The sequence below is a fragment of the Microtus oregoni genome, unplaced genomic scaffold (assembly GCF_018167655.1).
Source record: "Microtus oregoni isolate MIOR12 unplaced genomic scaffold, Mior012 000044F_ref0000062, whole genome shotgun sequence".
NCBI classification, from domain to species: Eukaryota; Metazoa; Chordata; class Mammalia; order Rodentia; family Cricetidae; genus Microtus; species Microtus oregoni.
Genome location: NW_024543218.1, coordinates 19,328,026 through 19,351,785, shown reverse-complemented (window position 1 = coordinate 19,351,785; position 23,760 = coordinate 19,328,026). Strand labels below are relative to the sequence as shown.

The window sequence follows — 23,760 nt, the reverse complement described above, 5'->3', positions numbered from 1 at the left end:
GGAAGGTCTTTTTATAGGAAAGAGGGCAGCAGAAGCAGATTACAGAAGCAAATGCATCGTTAGTGGTCAGTTGGAATGGGGCAAGGGGCACAGGTGGTTTTTCCTCTCCCAGCACAGATGTATGGGAACAGATATCCTGTTAATTGATGTCCTGTCCTAATCTATGGATATAAAGATCCTGTTTTGCAGCCAGGGACCCTGACCTTACTCTGCACTTACAGTCGTTCGTCAAAAGCTTTGTGAAATGACGTTACAGCAGATAAGCTGGGATCTTTCATAGGGGGAGTTGTCTCTTCTGTGAATTACTGATATTCTAAGTTGGGCACATGTGCTGACTATAGGCATCCTGTTTCCCCAAGCAAACGGGATGTTCTCATTAGAGCAGGCCAGCTGCGGGTTCCTTATCGCTTGGGGCCAGATGGCTGACCGGCTGACCGCAGATATCTTGCCTGGCTTCTCCGCCCTTATTCTCAAGTCGAACTTCCCTGCTCTAATTACTTGCGTTGCTCCAAAGTTTAAGCCTTGCAAAATGGCGTTACTGCTGCTTAGTGAGTGGGGGTCTTTCAAAGACAACTTTAAGATACCATCTTACACCTGTCAGAATGGCTAAAATCAAAAACACCAATGATAGCCTTTGCTGGAGAGGCTGTGGAGAAAGGGGTACACTCACCCATTGCTGGTGGGAATGCAAACTTGTGCAACCACTTTGGAAAGCAGTGTGGCGGTTTCTCAGGAAATTCGGGATCAGCCTTTTCCAGTTTTAAAAACTTGGGCTAGCCTTTTCCAGTTTTAGTCTCCTTTTCTCCACCCTGGTCTTTGTGGTTACTGTTTTGTCACTGTTATAAATGGTTTTATGCTTTTTAAAAGGTGAGATTGTTCATCGCAGCTCAGGCTAGACTTGAATTTTCAATTTTTCTGCCACAGCTGCTCAGGTCCTGCAGTCTTTTCTCTTTTATTATGTATACATGCCCATTTGTGTCTCATTTCTTATTAAAAATTAAGTCCTCGAGATTAATCGATAATGATGTGTCTACAGTTACTTCATTTCTTTTAGCTATTATGTCTTGTTCCATTTATGCGTATGTGTATTTTTATTACATGCAAGCATGTATTTGCATTTCTCCAATTACTATTGTAGTTCTCCTATGAGTATTTTTGTATATACCACCATATGTACATCCATGTTGGGTTTTCATTCTGGAAATATTTATTTTACTTATTTTTTTCAGTATGTATCAAGGAAAAAGGAATCAAGCCATTACACCATTCCCAATATAGCCAACTTTAAAACAGTATCATAGGGCACTCATGCTTCTAACTAGGGACTACTGTGAACGTCACCAAGGACTTCCTCCGTGGGGGTACAAGCTTCAGTCCTGAACAGCAAGTATTAGTGAAAAACAGACTTAAGAAGACAGTATAATACCTTCCCAAGGCATGTGGTCAGAGTAAGGGCCAATCTTACCATCTTCGCTGTTGGTTTGACCTGCCGTTGATCAGGGTTCATCTAGCTTCCTCTTCTGCTAACTCAGGGCTAGAGCCAGCGGGCTGCAGGACAGGCACTAAGCTTAACAAGAACGCTTGTTGAACTTCTGCACACTCCCTATTTATTGTTCTGAGGGGAATACACAAACAGGGTTTTTAAATTTGTTTTTGTTCACGATATCTGTGAATGCCTACTCTACACAACCTCATGGGAAGAATGCTGGGGGTTCTGAGGAGTCCTCAGGACCTAGACCACCCTAAGAAGAGATGGCTTTCACCACGTAAAACGGGTTTTGTTTTCTCCCTTAGTGACTGACCCTCCAGAAATGCTTGTCTCCCGCTGCCGGTGAAGAACCGCAGACCATGGATCATGCTGAGGAAAATGAAATCCCCGTGGCAGCTCAGAGGTACTACGTGGAGAGGCCAATCTTTAGTCACCCCGTGCTCCAGGAGAGGCTTCATGTGAAGGACAAGGTCTCCGATTCCATCGGGGACAAGCTGAAACAGGCCTTCACGTATGTCTAACCCGTTTCCTCTTCCGTAGCCTTCGGCTCGGAGAATTCAAGGTCCCATGCGTAAAGTTCCTTTGGCGAGTTGGAGGGGAAATGAGAGGTGAACACTTGGAGTCTAACAAGCTACGCCTGGTGATTCAGCTGGTATCAGCCTTTGGCTTGGTCTCGTGAACACCGTGCGTGGTACCGCGAGACTTGGTTTCATTCTGTTGCTATGGTAAAACAGTCTGATGAAAAGCAACATAGGGAGGAAGGATTTATTTCACAGCTCTATCATTGCAGGCAGGCAAGATAGGAACCTAAAGCCACAGTCAAGAGCAGAGCAGGGGGAAAGTATACAGGTGGACTCTTGATAGCTCTGTGCTCCCTTATACTATTCAGGACCCCTCTCCTTGGTAAATGACACAGTAGACGAGGTCATACCACAATTAACAACCAAGACAATTTCCCACAGACAACCCGTATTGTCTAGACCAATTTGATCGAGACAATTCCTCATCACAACTCTCTTCCCAATGGTTCTAAGTTGCGTTGGTATAATTAACTAACCGACACACTATGTTTAATGGTTTTCTACTCCTCCTTACATCCATGTAAAGGTTTACATACCTGTTCTCAAATTCTCCACAAAGCTCTAAACCATCTGCCTCCCCTGTTGTTCTCGGGGCTGGTTAGGGCTCTCTGTCTTGCCTCCCACGTGGGTCCCCCACCCTGTTCAACAGCATCTTAACCACTGACTGTGGTTTGCTCCTTATCACTCATAAGCTGAAGAAGAGAGAACATCCCCGTGTGGGTTCTGCAGGGATGTCTCTCGCTTACAACTTTGTCTGTGTCTTTGTCTCCTTAGATGCACTCCTAAGAAAATAAGAAACATCATTTACATGTTTTTGCCCATCACTAAGTGGTTGCCAGCGTATAAATTCAAGGAGTATGTGTTGGGAGACTTGGTCTCAGGCATAAGCACGGGAGTGCTTCAGCTTCCCCAAGGTTAGTACAATGCATTGCGCTCTCTCTCTCTCTCTCTCTCTCTCTCTCTCTCTCTCTCTCTCTTTGTGTGTATGTACGTGTTTGTGTGTGTGGTGTGCTATCTCTCTCTGCTCTTTCTCTCTGTGTCACTGTCTCTCTGTCTCTGTCTGTCTGTCTCTCTCTCTCTGGTAACTTTTACCTTTCTAAGCAATCTTTTCAGAAACTGAAGAAGCCTTGGGATCATTCACAGTGGAAAGGGGTGGTCCCGATCTGCGGATCAATCAGTTGCTCAGGCAACAATTTGCTGAAGTTGTGATAAATTTCTTGTTTCTAGGCCCATGACATAACTAAAAGGGATTATGATACACTGGATTTTCTTGACAGCTCTGTGTTATTAAAAGAACATTAGAAAATATCAATCTGTGAGCCAGGTATGGTGGAACATGCCCTTAATCCTAACTCATATGGAATATTGTCATTTCAAGGTCAAGTTGATCCAAATAGTAAGTTCTGGGACAGCCAGGGCTACACAGCGAAACGCTGTCTCAAAAAAAAATTATATTAACCCTAAACAATCTGATTCCTGTACTCCTAGAGCGCTAACTAACTCTCCAAACAGGGACTAAGACAAGAAACAAATAAAGGTATATACACATGATTAAATCATAAACATCATAAAGGAAAACAGAGGATCCTAAGACATTATTAGGGAGTTAGTTTAAGTAAAGAAATTATGAAAAGTTCTTTGGAAAAGTGGATTCAGTATGCATTGGTGCAAGAAACTGCATTTAAACTTAGTGGCTCACACAAAGTAAGGGAAGACATCAATGTGGGAGGGGTTGTTGTAAAAAAAGGGCTAAAAAAAGAGGGAAGAACTGAGAAGGTAAGAAGGGCAAAAGTGATCAAAATTTAGTATAGATATGTTATAAAATTGTAATAAAAATCAAAAAAAAATTTTAAAGTCCACGTGAGCTGAGACCTCTGGCAGGTGAAAGCAAGAGGAAAGGCATTCCCAACAGGAGGGGCAGCGTGACTGAGGTGTGCTCAGGAAAAGAGATGGGCAAAGTAAAAGTACAAAGAGAAAGACAGTGCACCAGGGGTGTAGACAGGAAGACAGTGCACCAGGGGTGTAGACAGTAGGAAGACGGTGCACCAGGGGTGTAGACAGTAGGAAGACGGTGCACCAGGGGTGTAGACAGTAGGAAGACGGTGCACCAGGGGTGTAGACAGGAAGACGGTGCACCAGGGGTGTAGACAGTAGGAAGACAGTGCACCAGGGGTGTAGACAGCAGTAGGAAGGCACAGGCTGGGGTCAGAGGATTACACATTTATAACCTCCCTAGGCTACAGAGAAGTTTCAAGGCAACCTGAGAAACTGGGCTAGTTCCTGTCTCAAAATAAAAAGTAAAAATGAGCTGGGGTAGATGGAGCCCAGCAAGGTTCTAGGTTCAGTCCCAGGAGAGAGAGGAGAAAGGGCAGAGAGAAAGAGCATCTCAGAAGGAAGCAAAGCTGGCAAGATGGTTGGTGGAGAAAGACACTAAGTGCAGTAGCCTGGTGACCAAATTCAGTCCCAGAACACATGTAAGGGTGAAGGGAGACCTGATGTGACACAATTGTTCTCTGGACTGCATGTGTACAGCATGGCACAAGTCATCATACACACATATACACATATACACACATACACATACACACATACACCCACACACATACATACACATATACACACATACACATACACACATACACCCACACACATACATACACATACACATATACACACATATACACACACATACACATACACCCACACACATACATACACATACACACATACATACACACACATACACACATATACACATACATACACATACACACATACACACACATACACACACATATGCCCACACACACATACACACACATGCCACAAATACACGTGCACTTATTTAATAAAATACAAATATCTTATGAAAACAAAAAGGCAACTCACGAGAAGCAGAAATAACAGGCAGGGTAACTCTTTAAGGAAACAGAAAAGAATTACACTGCATCTATGAAATAATCTGGGTTGCTGTTATTGATAAGCAGCAAAGAATCAGACAGAGCTCGCCGAAACCAAACCCGAACTGGTTCCCAGAGTAACATTCAGGGAAAGGTTAGATACTAAAGTAGAGGAAGTCTTCGGGAAACAAATAAACAGGTGATGATAAAAAGAAAACAGCAGCAACGATCTGTCTCCATGCCCTGTTGTTCATCTGGTCAGGCTTCCAGGAGGAAGGGCACGAATGACTAAGAGCTGTCCAGGAGGAATTCTGTAAGGAATCAGACTAAATGGAGAACAATTAGACAAGACACACGTGCAAACCATGTGAATATCAGGGGGATGAAACTTAGTGGCAATGACAAAGGCACGCCACTGTATAATGAGAAGCTGAAATACTTCAAAGTCGGTGGTTTCTATTCAAAATTGTTAAATGAGGAATTGAATACCACAGCAAACAACTGGAATTGACTTACCTACCCTGCAGGACCCTGGACACTGGAACACTATCTCCGAAGTCTCTCACCCCATGGCATTTCCAACATTTGCTGTAGGGACTGCCATGTGTTGTAGGGTACCAGCAGTTTCCTGACCTCTGATCCCAGCTGCCAACAGCACTGCCATCATGATAAAAATGTCTCTAGAGTGTGCCAGATGTCATAGGGAGGATAAAATTGTCTGCTGAGAAGCCCTGGTTTAGGAGTTTGGGGGCAGAGGGCTGCCGTTCCCCAGCAGAGACTTGGAATGCCACTTGGATCTCTGAAGGGTACATGTGCTTTTCTTGTCTAGAATCACTTCTCTAAGGGTGACACCAGAGTGACTGCACCATTGCATATGTAGCAGGCACGCTTTCCAACTCATTTGCTGTCTTACTTCGGAGCCTTAAAATGAAGTAGATACATGTTCCAGGTGTCCCAGAAATTTTGCTGAGATCTCAAAGCTGAGGACACACGGTTTATCAGCTACACATTGCAGGGATGCCAAAATCAACGCAGAGCGTGAATGACACCCCACCCCCAAACTCTCCCTTCCATGCCCCACTCCAACAGAATGCAAGGGCAGCAGAGACTGAGACACAATTTGGAATAAGAATTTTCTAGAAAGAAGTGACACCTTTATGCATTCCTTTCCACTTAAAACAAGTAGGCAGGGTTCAAGATAACAATTTGGAGAATAGATCATGTCCCCTAAAGTTTGTAGAGACTGCCACCTAACTCTTTAGTGAAAAATAGCCTAACAGCTCTACAAAACAGACTCTTAAAAAAGAGAAAGAAAGAGGCCTCAAGCAAATCCCCAAGGGGTGCATCTAGCAACCTTATCCATAGTTGCCAGACTTGGGGAGCAAGAGGTCTTTGTGTAGGTAATATGTTAAAAAACAAAAATAAAAAAGCTGTGGAACATCCAGAAGATGGACCACTACTCACTATTAAAAAGAAATGAACTCTGGGTTGGGAATTGAGCTCAGCTGTAGAGCCCTTGCCTAGCAAATGCAAAGCCATGGCTTTGGTCTTCCACTCTAAGAGAGAGAGAGAGGAAGAGGAGGAAGAGGAGAGGAGAGGAGGGAAGGGGAGGGGAGGGGAGGAGAGGAGAGGAGAGGAGAGGAGAGGAGAGGAGAGAAGAGAAGAGAAGAGAAGAGAAGAGAAGAGAAGAGAAGAGAAGACCTCGCCAACCCATGCAAAGACCTGGGAAGAACACGAACGAATACATATTTGCAAGTAACAGATGTGAATCTGAAAAGGCTGTGATTGCCAATCATGTGACATTCTGAAAAAGGCAATCTTGGGAGACAGAAGAAAGATCCGTTGTGACTGAAGATTTCTGAGAAGTGAGGGACGAGAAAGTAGAGAGGATTGGGAGCCAAGGAGAACTATTCAGTATCTATAACGGTGGGTGGGTGACATCACACACATTTGCAGAGGACACACAACATCAGAGTGAGACCACACATAAACTCTGGGGGATAATGATGTCTCAGTGCAGGCTCATCCTTCACAGAAACATTCTGCTGTGAGGTGGGAGCCCTGATAGTGGGGAAAGCATGTGGGGGAACAGATAGAATGTGCGACCTCTCTGCACCACTTAGTCAATCTACCGGGAGCCTTAAACTGAAAAATGTCTGTTTTTAAAAACGAGGGTGACGTAAACTCTCCGAGACTGCCGTAAGCGGTCTGGGGTGGAATGGAAAGAGGGACCCAGTTGCGTGGTGCCATCCTCTGGCCCAACTGCAGCCACCTTCAGGAGTCCAGCTAATCCCACGCGCCAAGGACCATCATGGCTAGGCTTGCTCACTGTTGATGTTCCTCTAGGAAGGAGGGGCAGGCAGGGCCATAAGACCCTCACCTGTGCATCCGGCTGCCCTTCCCACCCAGCTGTGTGCAGTCCTGCCCTAACTGCGCTTGACGCCAGAGTCCCTGAAAGAGGCTAGAGAAGCATTCTCAATCTGTGGATGGTGACCCCTTCAGGGGTCGTGTACCAGAAATCCTGCACATCAGATATTTTCATTACAATTCATAACAGTAACAAAATTACCCTTACAAAGTAGCGATGAAATAATTCTATGGCTGGGGGTCACTACAACATGAGGAACTGTATTAAAGGGTCACAATATTAGGAAGGTTGAGGACCACTGGGCTAGAAGATGAGACGGGAAAGGATGAGGGGAAAGGATTCCATCTACAGAGCCCTGGGGAAGCCTGACGTCATCCCTGCTGGGAGCAGAACGTCCAGTGTGGCTGCCTTAAGGTCACCCATGTTCCAGCCGGGAGCCTGTCGCTCATTTCTCTGTGAGCTTATTGCTTTCTCTGAGTGGCTTTGGTAGAATCGTACCTGTCTTTGCTGCTGGGACCTGAGGAGGAAGTAGATATTATTCATGTCTCCCCACAAGGGAAGGAATTTTGGCAGCACACCCTGCACTGTTAAAGACTCTCAGAATAAAATCCCAAGTGTTCTGGTTGGAAAACTGCAAACCTGGAAGTGAACCAGGCTTGGCTCACTTGGAAGATACCTGTCCATGAAGACTGCAGAGTGATTATTTGGCAACAGAGGAGCCCGGGAGAGCTTAGCTTCTGAGGAGGGACAAGTAATGGTGCATAGGGGTCGGGTGGAGGGGCATTGAGAGGCTAAGGAAATGGCACCATGGAGAAGGATGCTCAGCTTGCTTGCTCCTTCTAAATCAGTCCAGGACTCAAACCCAGGGAATAGTGCAAGCCACATTCAGAATGGTTTCCTACCTCAGTTAACCTCGTCCATACAATCCCTCCCAGACCAGTCAGGAGGTTTCCCTGTAGCAACTCCAGACCCTGTCAAGTTAATAGTCAGGATGAGCCAACATACTGCAGCCTGAACTGTGTTCATGGTGTTAGGGCAGAAGAAAGACATCTGCTTCAATTAAGACAGGTATCACGTATTCATCAGAGACCAAGAGGTTAGTTAAAAGGAATACACCCTGCTATTGGCTAACCATGACTCCGTCTGTGCCTTCTGTTCCTGCAGGCTTGGCCTTCGCAATGCTGGCAGCGGTACCTCCGGTGTTTGGCCTGTACTCTTCATTTTATCCTGTTATCATGTACTGTTTCTTCGGGACCTCTAGACACATATCTATAGGTAAAGACTTATGCTTTGCAATATGCTTGTTATTATTGCTTAATTCGATTTTTGTGACCGCATACCCATTAATTGCTTTAACAATGTGACTACACTCTTCTGAGGCAGTATGCCAGCAGGTTAAGCCCTCGCCTTGCCTGTGGGCAGCCCCGGACTCGTTCCCCAGCCATGCAACCATGTTCCTGTGTTTCTTCTTCTTCCTTCTTCTTCTTTCTTCTTCTTCTTCTTCTTCTTCTTCTTCTTCTTCTTCTTCTTCTTCTTTTTCCTTCTCCTCCTCTTTCTTCTTCTTTCTCTTTTTCCTCTTCTTATTCCTCCTTCCACTTCTCCAAGATTTCTAAAATTAATAACTTTCTTATAATCTTGGGTTAATTAAATGGTAACAATTATCTCAATCCCAAATGCATAATAAAGCTTAAGGCATGACTCTATCCAAACTCCTCTGCAAAGTATATGTGGCCTCTACCATGAAGTGGGGTTCTATAGCTAAGGGCCCAGGATCTGGTGTGTTCTTGGTCATATAGATAGCACCAGGCCTCATAGTACATGTAACATCTCCCCTATCTATTGACTGAGAAACGATTCTCAAGGAGAACAATGATTCAGGTGTGGCCTGTCCCTACAGATAGCACAAGGCACCAGAAGGTTCTGGGTGGAAAACAGGTGCACAGCCCTTTTGTTGAAGAGGCGAGTCTGTGTGTGTCACAACCCTGGCTTCCCTGGTGCATCTCTGTGAGCACAAGGACCTCAGAAGTCACTCAGAGTCCCTGCTTTCTGCTAAAATGATCAGGGTTGTTCTTTTGGCTAAAATTATGTTATAAGCCTCTGAACAGGGAGGGGGTCATTCCTGATCATGACATCAGGGCTACTGGATTAGCTTCCTGAGCTTCTGAACAGCTCATTCATGCTCCTGTTTCAGGCCCCTTTGCTGTTATTAGTCTGATGATTGGCGGTGTGGCCGTTCGGTTAGTACCAGATGATATAGTCATCCCAGGAGGAGTAAATGCCACCAATGGTACGGAAGCCAGAGATGCATTAAGAGTGAAAGTCGCCATGTCCGTGACCTTACTTTCAGGAATCATTCAGGTGAGACTCCAGTTTGGGGAGATGGACTAGGGTTGGTTCATCTGTGGAGCTGGTCTCACTATGTGTGGGCAGAGGCAGACAGCAAAACTCCAGAGCTGGGGGCTCAAGGTGCTGGCAACAGCTGCCCACTGAGAATGACTAACGGGTTTACCTTGAGTGTTCCAGATATCCCAAAAGCAAAACAAGTTTGATGGAGTGGGTGGTGGTCAGGGAAGAGCCACCCCTCGTGAACTTGGAGGGGTTGGCAGGCGTGTGACCTGCATGAGTGAGCCCCTCATAAGCAGCATGTAAGCTCCACCAAAGGACTCAAGCTATCGCAGGTTAATGTTATTTTCTTTATAACCGCTGTTCCGTTAGCTACCACAGGTACGAGTGGCCTAGAAAGTGTTATGCCTGGGCTGGAGAGATGGCTCAGAGGGTAAGAATACTGATTATTCTTCCAGAGGTCCTGAGTTCAATACCCAGCAACCACATGGTAGCTCACAACCATCTGTAAAGAAATCTGGTGCCCTCTTCTGGCCTGCAGGCACACATGCAGACAGAACACTGTAAACAAAATAAATAAACAAGTAAATAAATAAATAAATCTTTTTTAAAAAAAGGAAAAAAAAGAAAGTGTTATGCCTAAATTTCTGGTCCCCAAATAAATTCCAATGCAAATTACATGAGAATATTTTAATATTCAAACTCAAGTTTGGACCAGCATCTTTCCAGCACCCCAACATGGTGGGTGCAGAAAGTATGGCAGGGAGACCTGGGAGGGTAGAGCTTTCAAAAGGGAAACGCGATAATCTGGAAAGTTCATGTCCTGTCGTCTTGGGATTGGGTAAGGACGGCATAGGGTAAGGTAGTTTCTGAAACTGTTGGTCAGTTTTTGGGTGTGAAAACCTAACAGAGTCATAAATAAATAAATAACAAGGTATCTCAAGGACAGGATGCCTCTCAGGAACGTCTGGACCTCGTTAAATTTTATGGCCCTGCTCCCTAGAGCGTTAATTGGCTATTTTCAGGGCATCCTTTCAAGTTCCTGCTATCGCTGCACATTTCCGAAGCTTAGATCCGCCCCCGACCCCAGCTCACTAGATGGCCAAAGCCCCTTCTTTAAAATAGAGTTTGCAAAGTCAGGTCCTCACAAAGGGAGGCTCACACGTCGTCCGTTGATTGTCTTTTCCTAACCCATTTTTGCCGTTTGTTTCTTTGTCATTTTAAAAACCGTAGTTTTGCCTAGGTGTCTGCAGGTTTGGGTTTGTGGCCATTTACCTCACGGAGCCTCTGGTGCGGGGGTTCACCACCGCGGCCGCGGTGCACGTGTTCACCTCCATGCTGAAATACCTGTTCGGGGTGAAAACGAAGCGGTACAGCGGGATCTTTTCGGTGGTGTATGTAAGTAGACGACGCCCGACTCCCGCTGCTGGCTCTCCACCCCTACCCCGGACTCCACCCCTGTCTGCCTCCGTCTATCTTTCAACCTTCAATGCTCAGGGAGGAGGCGGTTGCTGCTTAAACCCTGAAACCCACGTTGTGGGTACCTAGTTCTCCCCTCCTCAGGAGATTGTTAGTGCGCTGCTGGTGGCTGCACCCATCACTCATTAGCTGAGCAGTCAGCCCGTAAAACCACACGAGGGTAGTTTTAAATTCAGAATAGGAAGCTGGGTGGGGTGGCCCACGCCTTTAATCCTTCCGAGGCAGAAACAGGCAGGTCTCTGTGAGTTTGAGGCCAGCCTGGTCTACAGACTGAGTTCTAGGTCATCCAAGGCTACCTAGTATCTCAAAAAACAAAGAAAGAAAAGATAGAATAGGAAAACATCTCTCACAAAGGCTGCTTATTCAAGCTGGCAAAAAAAAAAGAGCTATAAATGGCTTAACTAACATAAGTAATCAGTTTAATATAATAACACATGTATATGCTATGCACAATAAAGTAAAAATTGATTTCAAGTGCACAGTATAAATATCACAGATCAAAGCTGATAATATGAAGTTGATAACAAATCCTAAAGATTCAGCATCTTTTCACACCATACAATATATCTAGAAACCATTAACAGTATAGCTTCCCAAATCCTTAATGGGCACTGGAGAGATGCCTCAGCTGTTAAGAGCGCCAGCTACTGCTGTGGGGTTGCCAGAGTTAACTCCTAGCACCCGTATCAGGCAGCTTTGTACTCACCTGTGTCTCCAGCTGCAGGAGATCCAGCACCCCCTTCTGGCTTCACTGGTCACACACGCGGGCACACACACACACAAAATACTTAAAAACAAAATAACTACTACAAAACTTACATGTTTAGAATCCATCAACAAAATCAAAATCAAAACAGAGTAATTATAGCCAACTAACAGTGAAATACTACAAAAAACACTTTCGGCTCCTTGGCTATAGCTTTTGCAGGTGTTTATATGCCAAGCCTTTACTAGACTGAAATGAGAGACAAGCTGGCCAGGTACAGCGTGACCTTAGGGCTGACACTCCCGTGGGAAGGCAGTCGGGGTGAACCAGGTGAACCGCGACTGGGCAAACGTGCCTTACAAAATACGTTAAGCGCCCTAAGAAGGGGAACCGTGTCTCTAAAGCTGAGTAGCCTTTAGATTAGGGTTCTGGGAAGGCCATTTTGAAGAGGTGGCATTTAATTTTGAATCCTCAATTGATAATACCGGACTCAGACTATAAGGCGACCCCACAAATTACTAATTTCTGTGATAGCTGGAAATAGACCTCCTACTCCTAGACTTCTCAGAATGACTTGTCACAGAGAAAATGCAGTCTGCACCTGCAGGAGTCCTAGGCTGTGCAGCCCAGGTGTGGCGGGCTCTCTGCTTTCTTGGGTTTCAGATGAAATGGTTATATTTGGGTATCCTGACCATAGCCGTAAGATGACTGGCTTTCTTCTCTCCTGGGCATCTTTCTAACCTTCACTCTCCCGACCCCAAATCTTACCTGACTTCTCTGTTGTCTTCTCATGACAATTGCTAAAGATTTCTATAACTTAGCTGTGTGTTGACCTTGGCAGTATTCTGTGGGGTTAACCCTGATTCTTCTAACATTCACAACTCAGCCCCAGGGGGATTTCTCTGAATTTTCTGTGAGCTATCTTCCGATATCAGCACATCAAAAGCACCATAAGCCTTGTGTGTAGTGCCTGTCCTAACACTCCAGAGGAACTCGAGTTCAAGGTCAGCCTGGACTCCACAGTGAGATCCTGTCTCAAGCAAAACAAAACAACAACAAACCCCATAATATTGTTGGATAAGAATTATTGAGTATAAAGTTGTATGGTTAGATTAAAGAGAAAAAGCTCTTAATCTGTAGAAGATATGAAGAGTTGGATCCAGGGCCGGGAACATATCAATTACACTCTCCACCACTGAACTGTACACTAGCTGTCCCCACCCATCTCTGTTTGAAGGTTAGCCTAAGCCCAATTTTTTTGCAGACTTTTTTTTTTTTTACTGTGGTAAAATACACTAGACAGGAGGCCTGGCTGAAGAGGAGGCTCAGCAGTGAAAGTACTTGCTGCCCTAACAAAAGACACCTGTGATGGCCGCAATCACCTGGAACTCCAGTTCCAGGGCACCTGGCACCAACTCTTGACCTTCATGGGCTCCTATATGCTTGATGTCAAACACATACACTCAGGCACACGTGCAGACTTGCCAAAAATAAACAGACGTTTTTAAAATACGTAGCAGCGCGTGTCTCACGGTCCACACTCTTTCTAACTCTACGGTGCAGTGCAGTTAAGTGTACTCATTTTGCCATGCAACTGGGGTCGCCTCCATTTCTAGAACCTCTCCAGCAGCCCAGACGGAAGGAAGCTTCCCTCTCATGAAGCCCTCTGGGCCCAGCGTCTCCCTTCAGCTCTGCTAACCACTATCACTCTTGTCTCTGTGAACTGCGCGTCTGGTGTCTCATGTGTGTTCAGTCACCCAGGACCAGAGCTTTATGTAAACATCCGGCATTCACTGTGTTACAGAGTACCGTTGCTGTGTTGCAGAACGTTAAAAACCTCAACGTGTGTTCCCTGGGCGTCGGCCTGATGGTTTTTGGTTTGCTATTGGGTGGCAAGGAGTTTAATGAGAGATTTAAAGAGAAATTGCCAGCACCCATTCCGCTAGAGTTTTTTGCTGTAAGTACATGCAAGGCGGCAGGCTGTTCAGCCCCTGCAATTGCATGTTTCTGTTCCTACAAGGCTGGGGGCTGTTCAGCCCCTGCAATCACATGCTTCTGTTCCTATGAGGCAAGGCCTGTTCAGCCCCTGCAATCGCATGCTTCTGTTCCTACAAGGGATTCTGAAGTGTAGGTGATAGAAGAACAGGGATCTGGAGGGTCCTCCCCCGATTCTGCAGAACAACTAACGAAATAGTAAAAATAAAAATGCATTAAAACATACACACTACGTGAAGACATAATACAAGTTTTAACATTAGTTATCTCTGAGAGATGGGATTTGGAGGGATTTGCTGTGCTTAAGTTTTTTCCATTATCTGTTTACTTTTTAAAGAGCACATATTATGCTGAGTGGTGGTGGAGCATACCTTTAATGCCAGCACTCAAGAGGCAGAGGCAGGTGGATCTCTGAGATCAAGGCCAGCCTGGTTTTCAGAGGGAGTTCCAGGACAGCCATGGCTACACAAAGAATCCTTATCTAGACAAACAAAAATAAAAATAATAATCACATATTACTTTAATAACCCATAATAACTTCAATAGCTTTATTTACCTTAATAAAGTGGCTTCCATCTTCCACTTTGAAAAGATAAAATTTCCCCAGCTTTCTCTGTTTCTGGTACTTCTGTGCTGAGATAAATACGTCACAGTCTCACGTAAGTCAAGTCCAACTATCTCACAACATATTCATGACTGAAAAGTTAGTAGTGTTTTGTCAAAACATGTACATATATTGAGTAAACAATACTATGTTCTTAAGTGACCACAATTATTTATTCACGGATGTGGACACCACCCCCCCCCCAAGAAAACTGAAGCAAATCAACTTCTTACCTATGCATTCCACAGAGAAAAGGAAGAGGAAGAAAAAAAAAAGCATTCTCCTGAAAAGTTTGAGGACAGGGGCTTCACAATTCCTTTTAAGTGTGACCTTTATCTTGTATTATAAATTTATTTTGAGTTTTGCATTCTGTGATACACCTCTTCGTGTTAACAGGAAACCAATGGTTTAGTAATTGGTTACGGTCACATAAAATTGAGCCTCCAGGTACTTAAACCATCTTTGTTTTGTGAGCTGAAGTAGTCTAGGCATTCCTCCAATGTGAGAAGCATAACAGGCTGGCGTTACCAGCAGTTATGCAGAGGCCGCTGCTGTGGGAACTGCCTGTCCCTAGAGCTGATCTTTCTTCTCTCCTGGACAGCCCATTCCAGAAGTTCTGGAAGCAGCAGTTCCTGGGAATTGAGCAGCTATTCCACTTTCTATTTTGCTCCTCTGCTCGGAGCGTTGTGCTTTATACTTCACATAAATCTAGGGTTGGGAGCTCTGCTCTGGGTGACAGACTGTGTACTCTGGACCTGGAGAAAACTGTGTGCCACGATGGGAAGCTCCTGGCTATGTTGATGCTGCTGACCTAGAGACAGGGACAGCAGCAGCAGCAGCAGCAGGATTCTAAAGCCAAATGTGGGTTCCATGGTGACAGGCTGATATTACCAGCCTCACCACACACATGTGTGTAGCCTACGCTCCTTCTACCTGCCCCAAACTCAAAGCCAACCCCATTGATGGCCTCCTCCTGCTGCAGCTAACCAGACACCTCAGCTGGGAGCAGAGCAAAGAAAAGAAACTGATTCAGGTCTCAAGAGCCGTAGGGTTCTTTGTGAGCTGAAGCCACTGAGAGGAGGTAGCTGACAGCTGAAGACCCCCCTCCTAACCCTGAGAAGTGAGAAGATACCCTGATCAGCAGATTATTTGATTTAGTGGTATGTCAGTACTTGACTCTGAGGTGTGCCTGGTTTTGTGTCTATTGTAGGTGGTGATGGGAACTGGCATTTCTGCGGGGTTTAACTTGCAAGAGTCCTACAGTGTGGATGTCGTTGGGACACTTCCTCTAGGGTAAGAAAATAATTTAAGAACAGTGATTGAATATTCAAGGGATCTACTATCTCTAACTCAGCATGAAAATATTCATCTTTTCTGCATATCAAATAGCTGAATGTCTTAAAGGCTTGAAGGGGTGTGTGTGTACGTAGCAGCTGAATGTGATAGCACACACCTTTAATCCCAGAATTTAGGAGGCAGATCTCTCTGAGTTCAAGACCTTCCTGGTCTACATAGCAGGTTCCAGGAAGTCAGAACTATATAGTGAGACCCTGTCTGGTGGGGAGGGAGGCATAGCAGGAAAAAAAAAATAATTAAAGATTTTACTTTTAACCATTTTTAAAGATTTTATCTTTATGTACATGTACGTGCATGTGTACACATTCAGGAGGCCAGAAGAGGTCCTGGAGCTGATGTTACAGGAGATTGGGAGCCACTTGACATGGGTTCTAGAAACCAGACTCTTAGCTCTGCAGGAGCATCGAACACTCTCAACCACCGAGCCATCTCTGCCCTGTTAACCTCTTTTAAATACGCTGTCCAGAAGTGCTGAGTATATTCACACTGTAAACGGGTCTCTGGGACACTTTCACCTGGCAAACCACCTTGTTCAATCCCCACCGAACAACCACACCTTCTTTCTCCAGCTTTCAGGCCCTAGTAACTGCGATTTGGTTTTCTGTTCTGCAAATTTGACTATTCTCAATGCCTTTTTGCAGATGGGTCATGCAGTATTTGCCTTTTTGTGATTAGTTTATTTCACTTGACGCAGTGTCCTCAAGGTTTATTGATGTGGGAACACAGGACAGCAAATCTTCTTCATCAAAGACGTGGACTGTGTCTCTCCATTCACCCGTCAATGGAGTTCATTTGTGTTCACCATTTAGCTGTTGTGAATAGCTCTACTCTGGGCGTAGAGATGCAGATAAGTCTAGACACTGCTTTCAGTTCTATTGGATTTCCTGAATGCGGCAGTTAATCTCAGTTGCCAACAGAATGGGATTTATCCAAACAATGGGCCTTTAGGTATGGGGATTGTCTTGATTAGATTAACTGAGGTAGGAGGACCTGCCCACTGTTGGTGGCGCCATTCCCTGGGCTAAGAGCTTTCTTAAAAGTGGCCATGCATAAGTATTCAGAGAAGCATTTACACCAACTGAAAGAGAAAACTTACCACTTACCGGTTTGGGATGCTGTACCCAGCAATCGGTGAGCCAGAAAGGGAGCCCGTTGCAGGTCCCAGTGTGACTTAGACCCCTAAAGTGGGAAATGTGTAGGCATCAGTCATCAACACCAGGATTTATGTGACAGGAGCACCTTGGTGAAGCAGGGCCAAGGTATGCTATAAAGACCACACCACACAGCTGATCTCATGCAAGAGATTTATTGGGGGAGAACAAAAGACTATCTCTGCATAGGGATGAGGGAGAGGGAGAGAGAGAGAGAGAGAGAGAGAGAACGGGAAAGAGAGAAAGAGCGAGGGAACAGGAGCCAGACTTTGACGGCAGGGGGCCTTTCTAAAGGGGATCCAGCTGGGGCTGAGGCTGGCAGCAGGCTGGAGGAGCTCTTGATTTCTGACACTGAGGAGTGGGAATTTTCTTCTCTTTCTTCTCTTTAAACCTTTCGTAAAATCTCTTCTCGAGTGACACAGGATTTTAAAAAGCAAAAAGTCGTGAATTCTAGCCTGAGCCTTTTGTTGTACATCCTTGGGAAGACAGCTTCTCCTCGTAAAGCCCCATGCTCTGCTGTGTGAGTGTGGCAGCCCACACTTGTTCCTGCCATGGCTGTGCGGTTGCAGGAGATAACCCAGGGAGGCCGGGGTGAGAGCCTGTATGGCAGGCATCCAGGGTAGGCTAGCTATACGTTCCAGGGTTCATCCCAGGGGGCTTTCCTGTTCTAGTTTATATGCTGGTTACGGCTTTGCTTCCTCTATCTTGACCAATTCCACATTTCTAACATGAATTATTCCATGTGTATTTGAAAGAAAAGAGTAACCCACCAGCTCTGCCCAACTCTTCCTGTCCCTGGCCAATCCCCTCTGGCCATCTCTCCCCAGGCACCTCTAACTGTGTCTCTGTCTTTCTGTATTTGTCCTGATGCTCTTCTCTCTCCTTCTCTCTCTCTCTGCCTCTCTCTGTATCTCTGTGTGTGTGTCTCCCTCTCTCTCCTTTCCCACTCTGTCTCCCCCCCCTCTCCCTTTCCCTCCCAGTCTCTCTCTCTCTCTCTCTCTCTCTCTCCCTTTCCCTCCCAGTCTCTCTCTCTCTCTCTCTTTCTCTCTCTCCCTTTCCCTCCCTGTCTCTCTCTCTGTCTCTCTCTCTCTCTGTCTCTCTCTCTCTCTCCCTTTCCCTCCCAGTCTCTCTCTCTCTCTCTCCCTCTCCCTTTCCCTCCCAGTCTCTCTCTCTCTCTCTCTCTCTCTCTCTCTCTCTCTCGTCTCTCTCTCTCTCCCTTTCCCTCCCTGTCTCTCTCTGTCTCTGTCTCTCTCTCTCTGTCTCTCTCTGTCTCTCTCTCTCTCTCTGTCTGTCTCTCTGTCTCTCTCTCTGTCTCTCTGTCTCTCTCTCTCTCTCTCTCTCTCTCTCTCTCTGTCTGTCTGTCTCTCTCTCTTCTAAAGCATCAGAGCCAGACTTCTGCCCAGATGTGGGGCACCGAGGGGAGCTGTCCTGTTCCATCAGGCTGTGCCGAGCCAGGAGTCTCCAGAGAGGCAGAGAGGCAGAGTGCTCTCACGCAGAGACCTCCCTCCTCCGAGCCAGGCAAGATTTCCAACTGCAAACATCAAAACCAAAAATCAGTTTCATGAACATGTTTTTTTTAATAAGTGACTCAGGGCAAAACCATGACAAGTTAGTAACTTCATTTTCAGTTTAGACTGAGAATTTGTAAAAATACTTCCATATCCACTATCCCAGTTGAGGCGTGTAGAACCCTGCTGACAATATATATATTGTTATCCCTGCTTTTCATAAAAAAAAAATTGCTAGGGAGGGGGGGAAGAAAAAAAATGCCTCATTTATTCAGCCCTTGTTTACTGAATGCCTACCATGGGCCAGGGAGACAGCAGTTACAAACAAAACAAGCACACAAACAAAAAATGTCCTTGCCCTCTGAGAGCTTTGTGACCTGCCGGACACAAATAGCCAATCAGCAAAAAGAGGTAGAGAGAGCTGAGGAGAAAGGATACCAGGTAAGAGAAGGGCGAGCCGAGTGTTGGGAAGACTTCCAGGGAAGATGATATTTCAGAGACCTAAGTGAGCTGCTGGAGGAGCAGCCCCGGAGCTGGTCCTCTGACACCCCTGTCATCTTCTTTCCATTACCTCGCCCTAACTCTCTAACAGTGAGCCCCGCGGTAAGCGCTAGTCTTTGATTCGATCCTCCGGCAGATAATCCTGCTTGGTGACTTAGTTACAAATAATTTAATTAAATGAGAAACCCTGACATTTAGATTTCTCCTTTAAATAAACAAAACGAAATGAAAAGCCACTGGTAGGTTAACATCGGTGTCCGTGCGGCTCATCCTCCATGCCTTCCCTCACCCTGCGACCCTGCGACCCTGCGACCCTGCACCAGGATGCATTGCCTTGCTTCGTCTAAGGGAGTTCAACTTTAAAGGGAAAGCAATGGTTTTACCTCTGGAAGCTTGGCTACCTGGAAAACTTAACCTCAAGAGCCGGGCAGTGGTGGCTCACACCTTTAATCCCAGCACTTGGGAGGCAGAAGCAGGTGGATCTCTGTGAGTTCAAGGCCAGCCTGGTCTACAAGAGCTAGTTCCAGAACAGGCTCCAAAGCTACAGAGAAACCCTGTCTCAAAAAATGAAAGAAAGAAAGAAAGAAAGAAAGAAAGAAAGATTTACTCAAAACCAAGCAGGTGTTCAGATGTGGCACACACACCTGCACTCCCAGCTTGTGGGAGGCTGTGCTAAAGGGAAGGCAAGCGTGAGGCCAGCCTGGGCTACACAGTGAGCCAAAGTCATCCCGGGCTAACAGTTGGGGGCAGGCTGGTGTCTTCTTTCCTCATGGCGTCTCCAACAGAACAGCCAACTCTTTTTACATCAGAGGGAAAAGCAGAGGGTTTCCCAGGCTGTCACCTTCTCTACGTTCTGTCCGTCAAGTGTGTTGTAGCTTCTGTTTGGGGTCGCTATGACCAAAATACCTAACAGGTTAAAAAACAAAACAACAAAACAAAAAAGGGAAATAACGCAGCGCAGGTTCGTGTTGCTCAGAGTTTTGGAGAGACTTGGTCACAGCAGGTGAGGGTGGGGGAGGAGCAGCACAGCATTGACAGCAGGTGCAGGCACTAATTCCACAAGGGGCAGCAAGCTCGGAAGCGGAGAACTGGGGGTGTGGTTGACCTTGCAGGTCCTTCCCCTGCTATCCTATCCTCTGTCCAGGCCTACCTCCTAAAGACTCATGACCTTCAAAGTGCCAGGAGCTGGGGACTCTGTGAAGTCAAACCGGCACAGCTTCTCATGCACATTTGGCTTGGAGGCTTCCTCCAGGGAAACCGACCTGGCTACACACACTGGCTACGCACACCTACACAAGGATTCCTCTAGAACTTTGGTGAAAGCTCCAGTGATTGTCACTATTGCATTCTGCGTGTCTGCAAAACCAGCCCCATAGACATAACAAATTGTGCTGCCAGGCTTAAGAAACAGCCAGGGCTGACGGCCCACAGCAGTGGGCATACATAGCCAGGGATGGATGGCCCACAGCAGTGGACATACATAGCCAGGGATGACGGCCCACAGCAGTGGACATACATAGCCAGGGCTGGACGGCCCACAGCAGCAGTAGCTGGTAAAGGCCTGCATGGCTGGACTTGGTGGAACATTTTCCTAGGCGGCCCTTTTTCTGCAGGGCAACCCTTCATCTCTCTCTTTTGCAACAGAAGTTTCAAATAAATGTGCTTTCTTCTACTGTGGGGCCTTCAGGGAGAGGGTCACCCTCTCGAGGCGTCTTTCCTATTGTCCCACCACTTCCCTGGCTTCTCTTTAACGGTAAGAATCTCTTTAGCAACCTGCTTTATCCGAAACAGCTCTAATGAGCTCTCCGTCCTTTCCTGGACAGCCTGCTCGTTTACTTACCTAAATTCTTACTACCTGACTAAAAGCAGCGCGCAGTAACCATGCCACAGCCAACCTATCGTACTGTCTTGACGTTTCCTCCACCAAATCATCCAACCAATTCCTTTCTCGTTCTTCCTCATTCATATTTTCAGGACCTGGCTCCAAGAGTCCAGATTCGTGGCCAATTGCAGCACAAATCACTAATTCTCTTTAAATACCGTGTTCCCACCCGAAACATCACGAGCTCAGCCTTTTTATTCACATTCCTATCCACATTTTGAACTTTCAAACTCCCAACAGAACCAACCAGGAAGCTCTCTTTAGAATTCTAGGGTTTATCAAGCCCACAGCTTAAAGCTTTTCTGTATTCCTCCTCAATGTCAGTTCTAAGGACCTAAGAGTACCGTTTCTTCCGGGTTAGAACTCAACCGAAGGGGCAGGGAAACTCAACCGAAGGGGCAGGGACACAGGAAGAGTGGAGGGGAGACGTGAGTCTGTTGCCAGGGCAACAGTTCTCCACCGAAGCCGCACTTGTCCCAAACTCTCTCCACCCTGAAGCCTGGCTTGGATGTCTGTGGCATCTGAATACTCCACCGCCCCTGCCTTCACCCTAGGCTTACTTAGACCTGACATCAGGCATGAGGTTACCCTGCTATAAAATACCTCAGCCCCTGATCTACACAGATAGCCTAGCCCGCAGAAAGTCGCTCCGCAGCATGGACCAGAAAAGGACGTGGGCAACAGGAGGGCCCTTCTTGCTGCCACTAAGAACCAACAAGTACCCGAGCACTGGGCATTGCATTGGGAGGCACTGCTTGCATTGCATTGGGAGATAATGCCGCTCCCTGCGTTCCGCGCCCCCCCCCCCCACCGCGTTCCGCGCCCCCCGCGTTCTGCCCCGCCCCCCCGCGTTCCGCCCCCACCCCCACCCCGTTCTGTGTGTTTACCTGCACGGTCGCAGCTCTTGAGTTAAAGTCGCCTTGGCTTTTCAGGCTACTCCCACCCGCCAACCCGGACACCAGTCTCTTCCACCTCGTGTACGTGGATGCGATCGCCATAGCCATTGTGGGATTTTCCGTGACCATCTCCATGGCCAAGACCTTGGCTAATAAACACGGCTACCAGGTTGATGGCAATCAGGTAAAAAAAATTGTCAGTTTCACACGGGGAATTTCACTGGGGCGCGAGCTGCTGGAGGCGACAAGTTTAGTAGGGAAGCCTTCATTCTGGTGCTGGACACATTTGAAGCCCGTGTTTAGTTGACCCTGCAATGCGCTCCTCCTTCTCGCTCTCCCTCCATCCTTCCGTTCTCCCTCGCTTCTTCTTTCTCCCTCCCTTCCACCGCTGCCGCACACAAGGTCTCACACAGGCTACTGACCTGGAATCCGTTATGTGTCCCAGGCTGGCCTCAAACTCACAACAGTCCTGACTGCTGGGATTTTTGTCTTCTCTTTGCTGCCTTCTTTTTTTTTCTTTTTTTTTAATATTTATTTATTTATTATGTATACAATATTCTGCCTGTGTGTATGTCTGCAGGCCAGAAGAGGGCACCAGACCTCATTACAGATGGTTGTGAGCCACCATGTGGTTGCTGGGAATTGAACTCAGGACCTTTGGAAGAGCAGGCAATGCTCTTAACCACTGAGCCATCTCTTTTTTTTTTATTTAAATTTATTTATTTATTAAGGATTTCTGCCTCGTCCCCACAACCGCTTCCCATTTCCCTCCCCCTCCCCCGATCAAGTCCCCCTCCCTCATCTGCTCGAAGAGCAATCAGGGTTCCCTGACCTGTGGAAAGCCCAAGGACTGCCCACCTCTATCCAGGTCTCGTAAGGTGATCATCCAAACTGCCTAGGCTCCCACAAAGCCAGTACGTGCAGTAGGATCAAAAACCCACTGCCATTGTTCTTGAATTCTCAGTATTCCTCATTGTCCGCTATGTTCAGCTAGTCCGGATTTATCCCATGCTTTTTCAGACCTAGGCCAGCTGGCCTTGGTGAGATCCCAATAGAACATCCCCATTGTCTTAGTGTGTGGGTGCACCCCTCGTGGTCCTGAGTTCCTTGCTCGTGCTCTCTCTCCTTCTGCTCCTGATTTGGACCTTGAGATTTCTGTCCGGAGCTCCCATGTGGGTCTCTGTCTCTGTCTCCTTTCATCGCCTGATGAAGGTTAATATTCATGAGGATGCCTATGTGTTTGTCTTTGGATTCACCTTCTTATTTAGCTTCTCTAGGAACATGAATTATAAGCTCAATGTCCTTTATTTATGGCTAGAAACCAAATATGAGTGAGTACATCCCATGTTCCTCTTTTTGGGTCTGGCTTACCTCACTCAGGATAGTGTTTTCTATTTCCATCGTGGTTAAGAGCATTGCTGCCTTCTTTTATGATATACCTGCCTGTGGGTGTTTAATCCAAACACCAGGACTTGCAATCTTGCTCTAATGTCTATTTTAGTTCATTGCCTTTTTTCCCCCACCTCTTATGGCAGATTCTTTATAAATGTTACAAAATAGCAAATCTTCGCATAGAATGAGAATCCTTTCTGAGAAAGGTCAAACAAATACTTTTTTTATTTTATCTTATTTTATTTTGTTTTCAAGACAGAGTCTCATTATACATCTCCTGCTTGCCTGGAACTCACTATGTAGACACGGCTGGCCTTGAACTCAGAGATCCACCTGTCTCTATCCCCCAAGTACTAGAGTTAAAGGCGTGGACCACTATGCCCAGCTGGCAGATACTTTTTCTTTACACAATGGCATACCGATTATTTTAGAGGCACAGTCTCACTCTGTAGCTAGCCAGCCTCAAACTTGTGGTACCCTGCCTCAGCCTCCAAAGTGCTGGGATTACAGGGCATGAACGTGTCGAAAGGAACCAGATACTCCACATTTATATAAAGCCAGCCTAGAAATTCCAAAGTAGCGCTTAGAGCAGGACTCCCAGGTCCAAAG

General features: G+C 46.3%; 1 protein-coding gene across 1 annotated transcript in view; it reads left to right on the top strand.

Moving 5' to 3' along the window:
• Window positions 1–23,760, top strand: part of LOC121434738 (prestin) — a 55,631-nt gene that overhangs the window by 18,967 nt on the left and 12,904 nt on the right. The window contains exons 2-9 of the mRNA XM_041633672.1: window positions 1,795–2,000; window positions 2,845–2,984; window positions 8,503–8,613; window positions 9,530–9,696; window positions 10,915–11,079; window positions 13,671–13,823; window positions 15,676–15,758; window positions 21,796–21,943. Coding sequence (XP_041489606.1) covers window positions 1,849–2,000; window positions 2,845–2,984; window positions 8,503–8,613; window positions 9,530–9,696; window positions 10,915–11,079; window positions 13,671–13,823; window positions 15,676–15,758; window positions 21,796–21,943 — 1,119 coding nt within the window. The 5' untranslated portion in view covers window positions 1,795–1,848. The remainder of the gene's footprint in view (window positions 1–1,794; window positions 2,001–2,844; window positions 2,985–8,502; window positions 8,614–9,529; window positions 9,697–10,914; window positions 11,080–13,670; window positions 13,824–15,675; window positions 15,759–21,795; window positions 21,944–23,760) is intronic.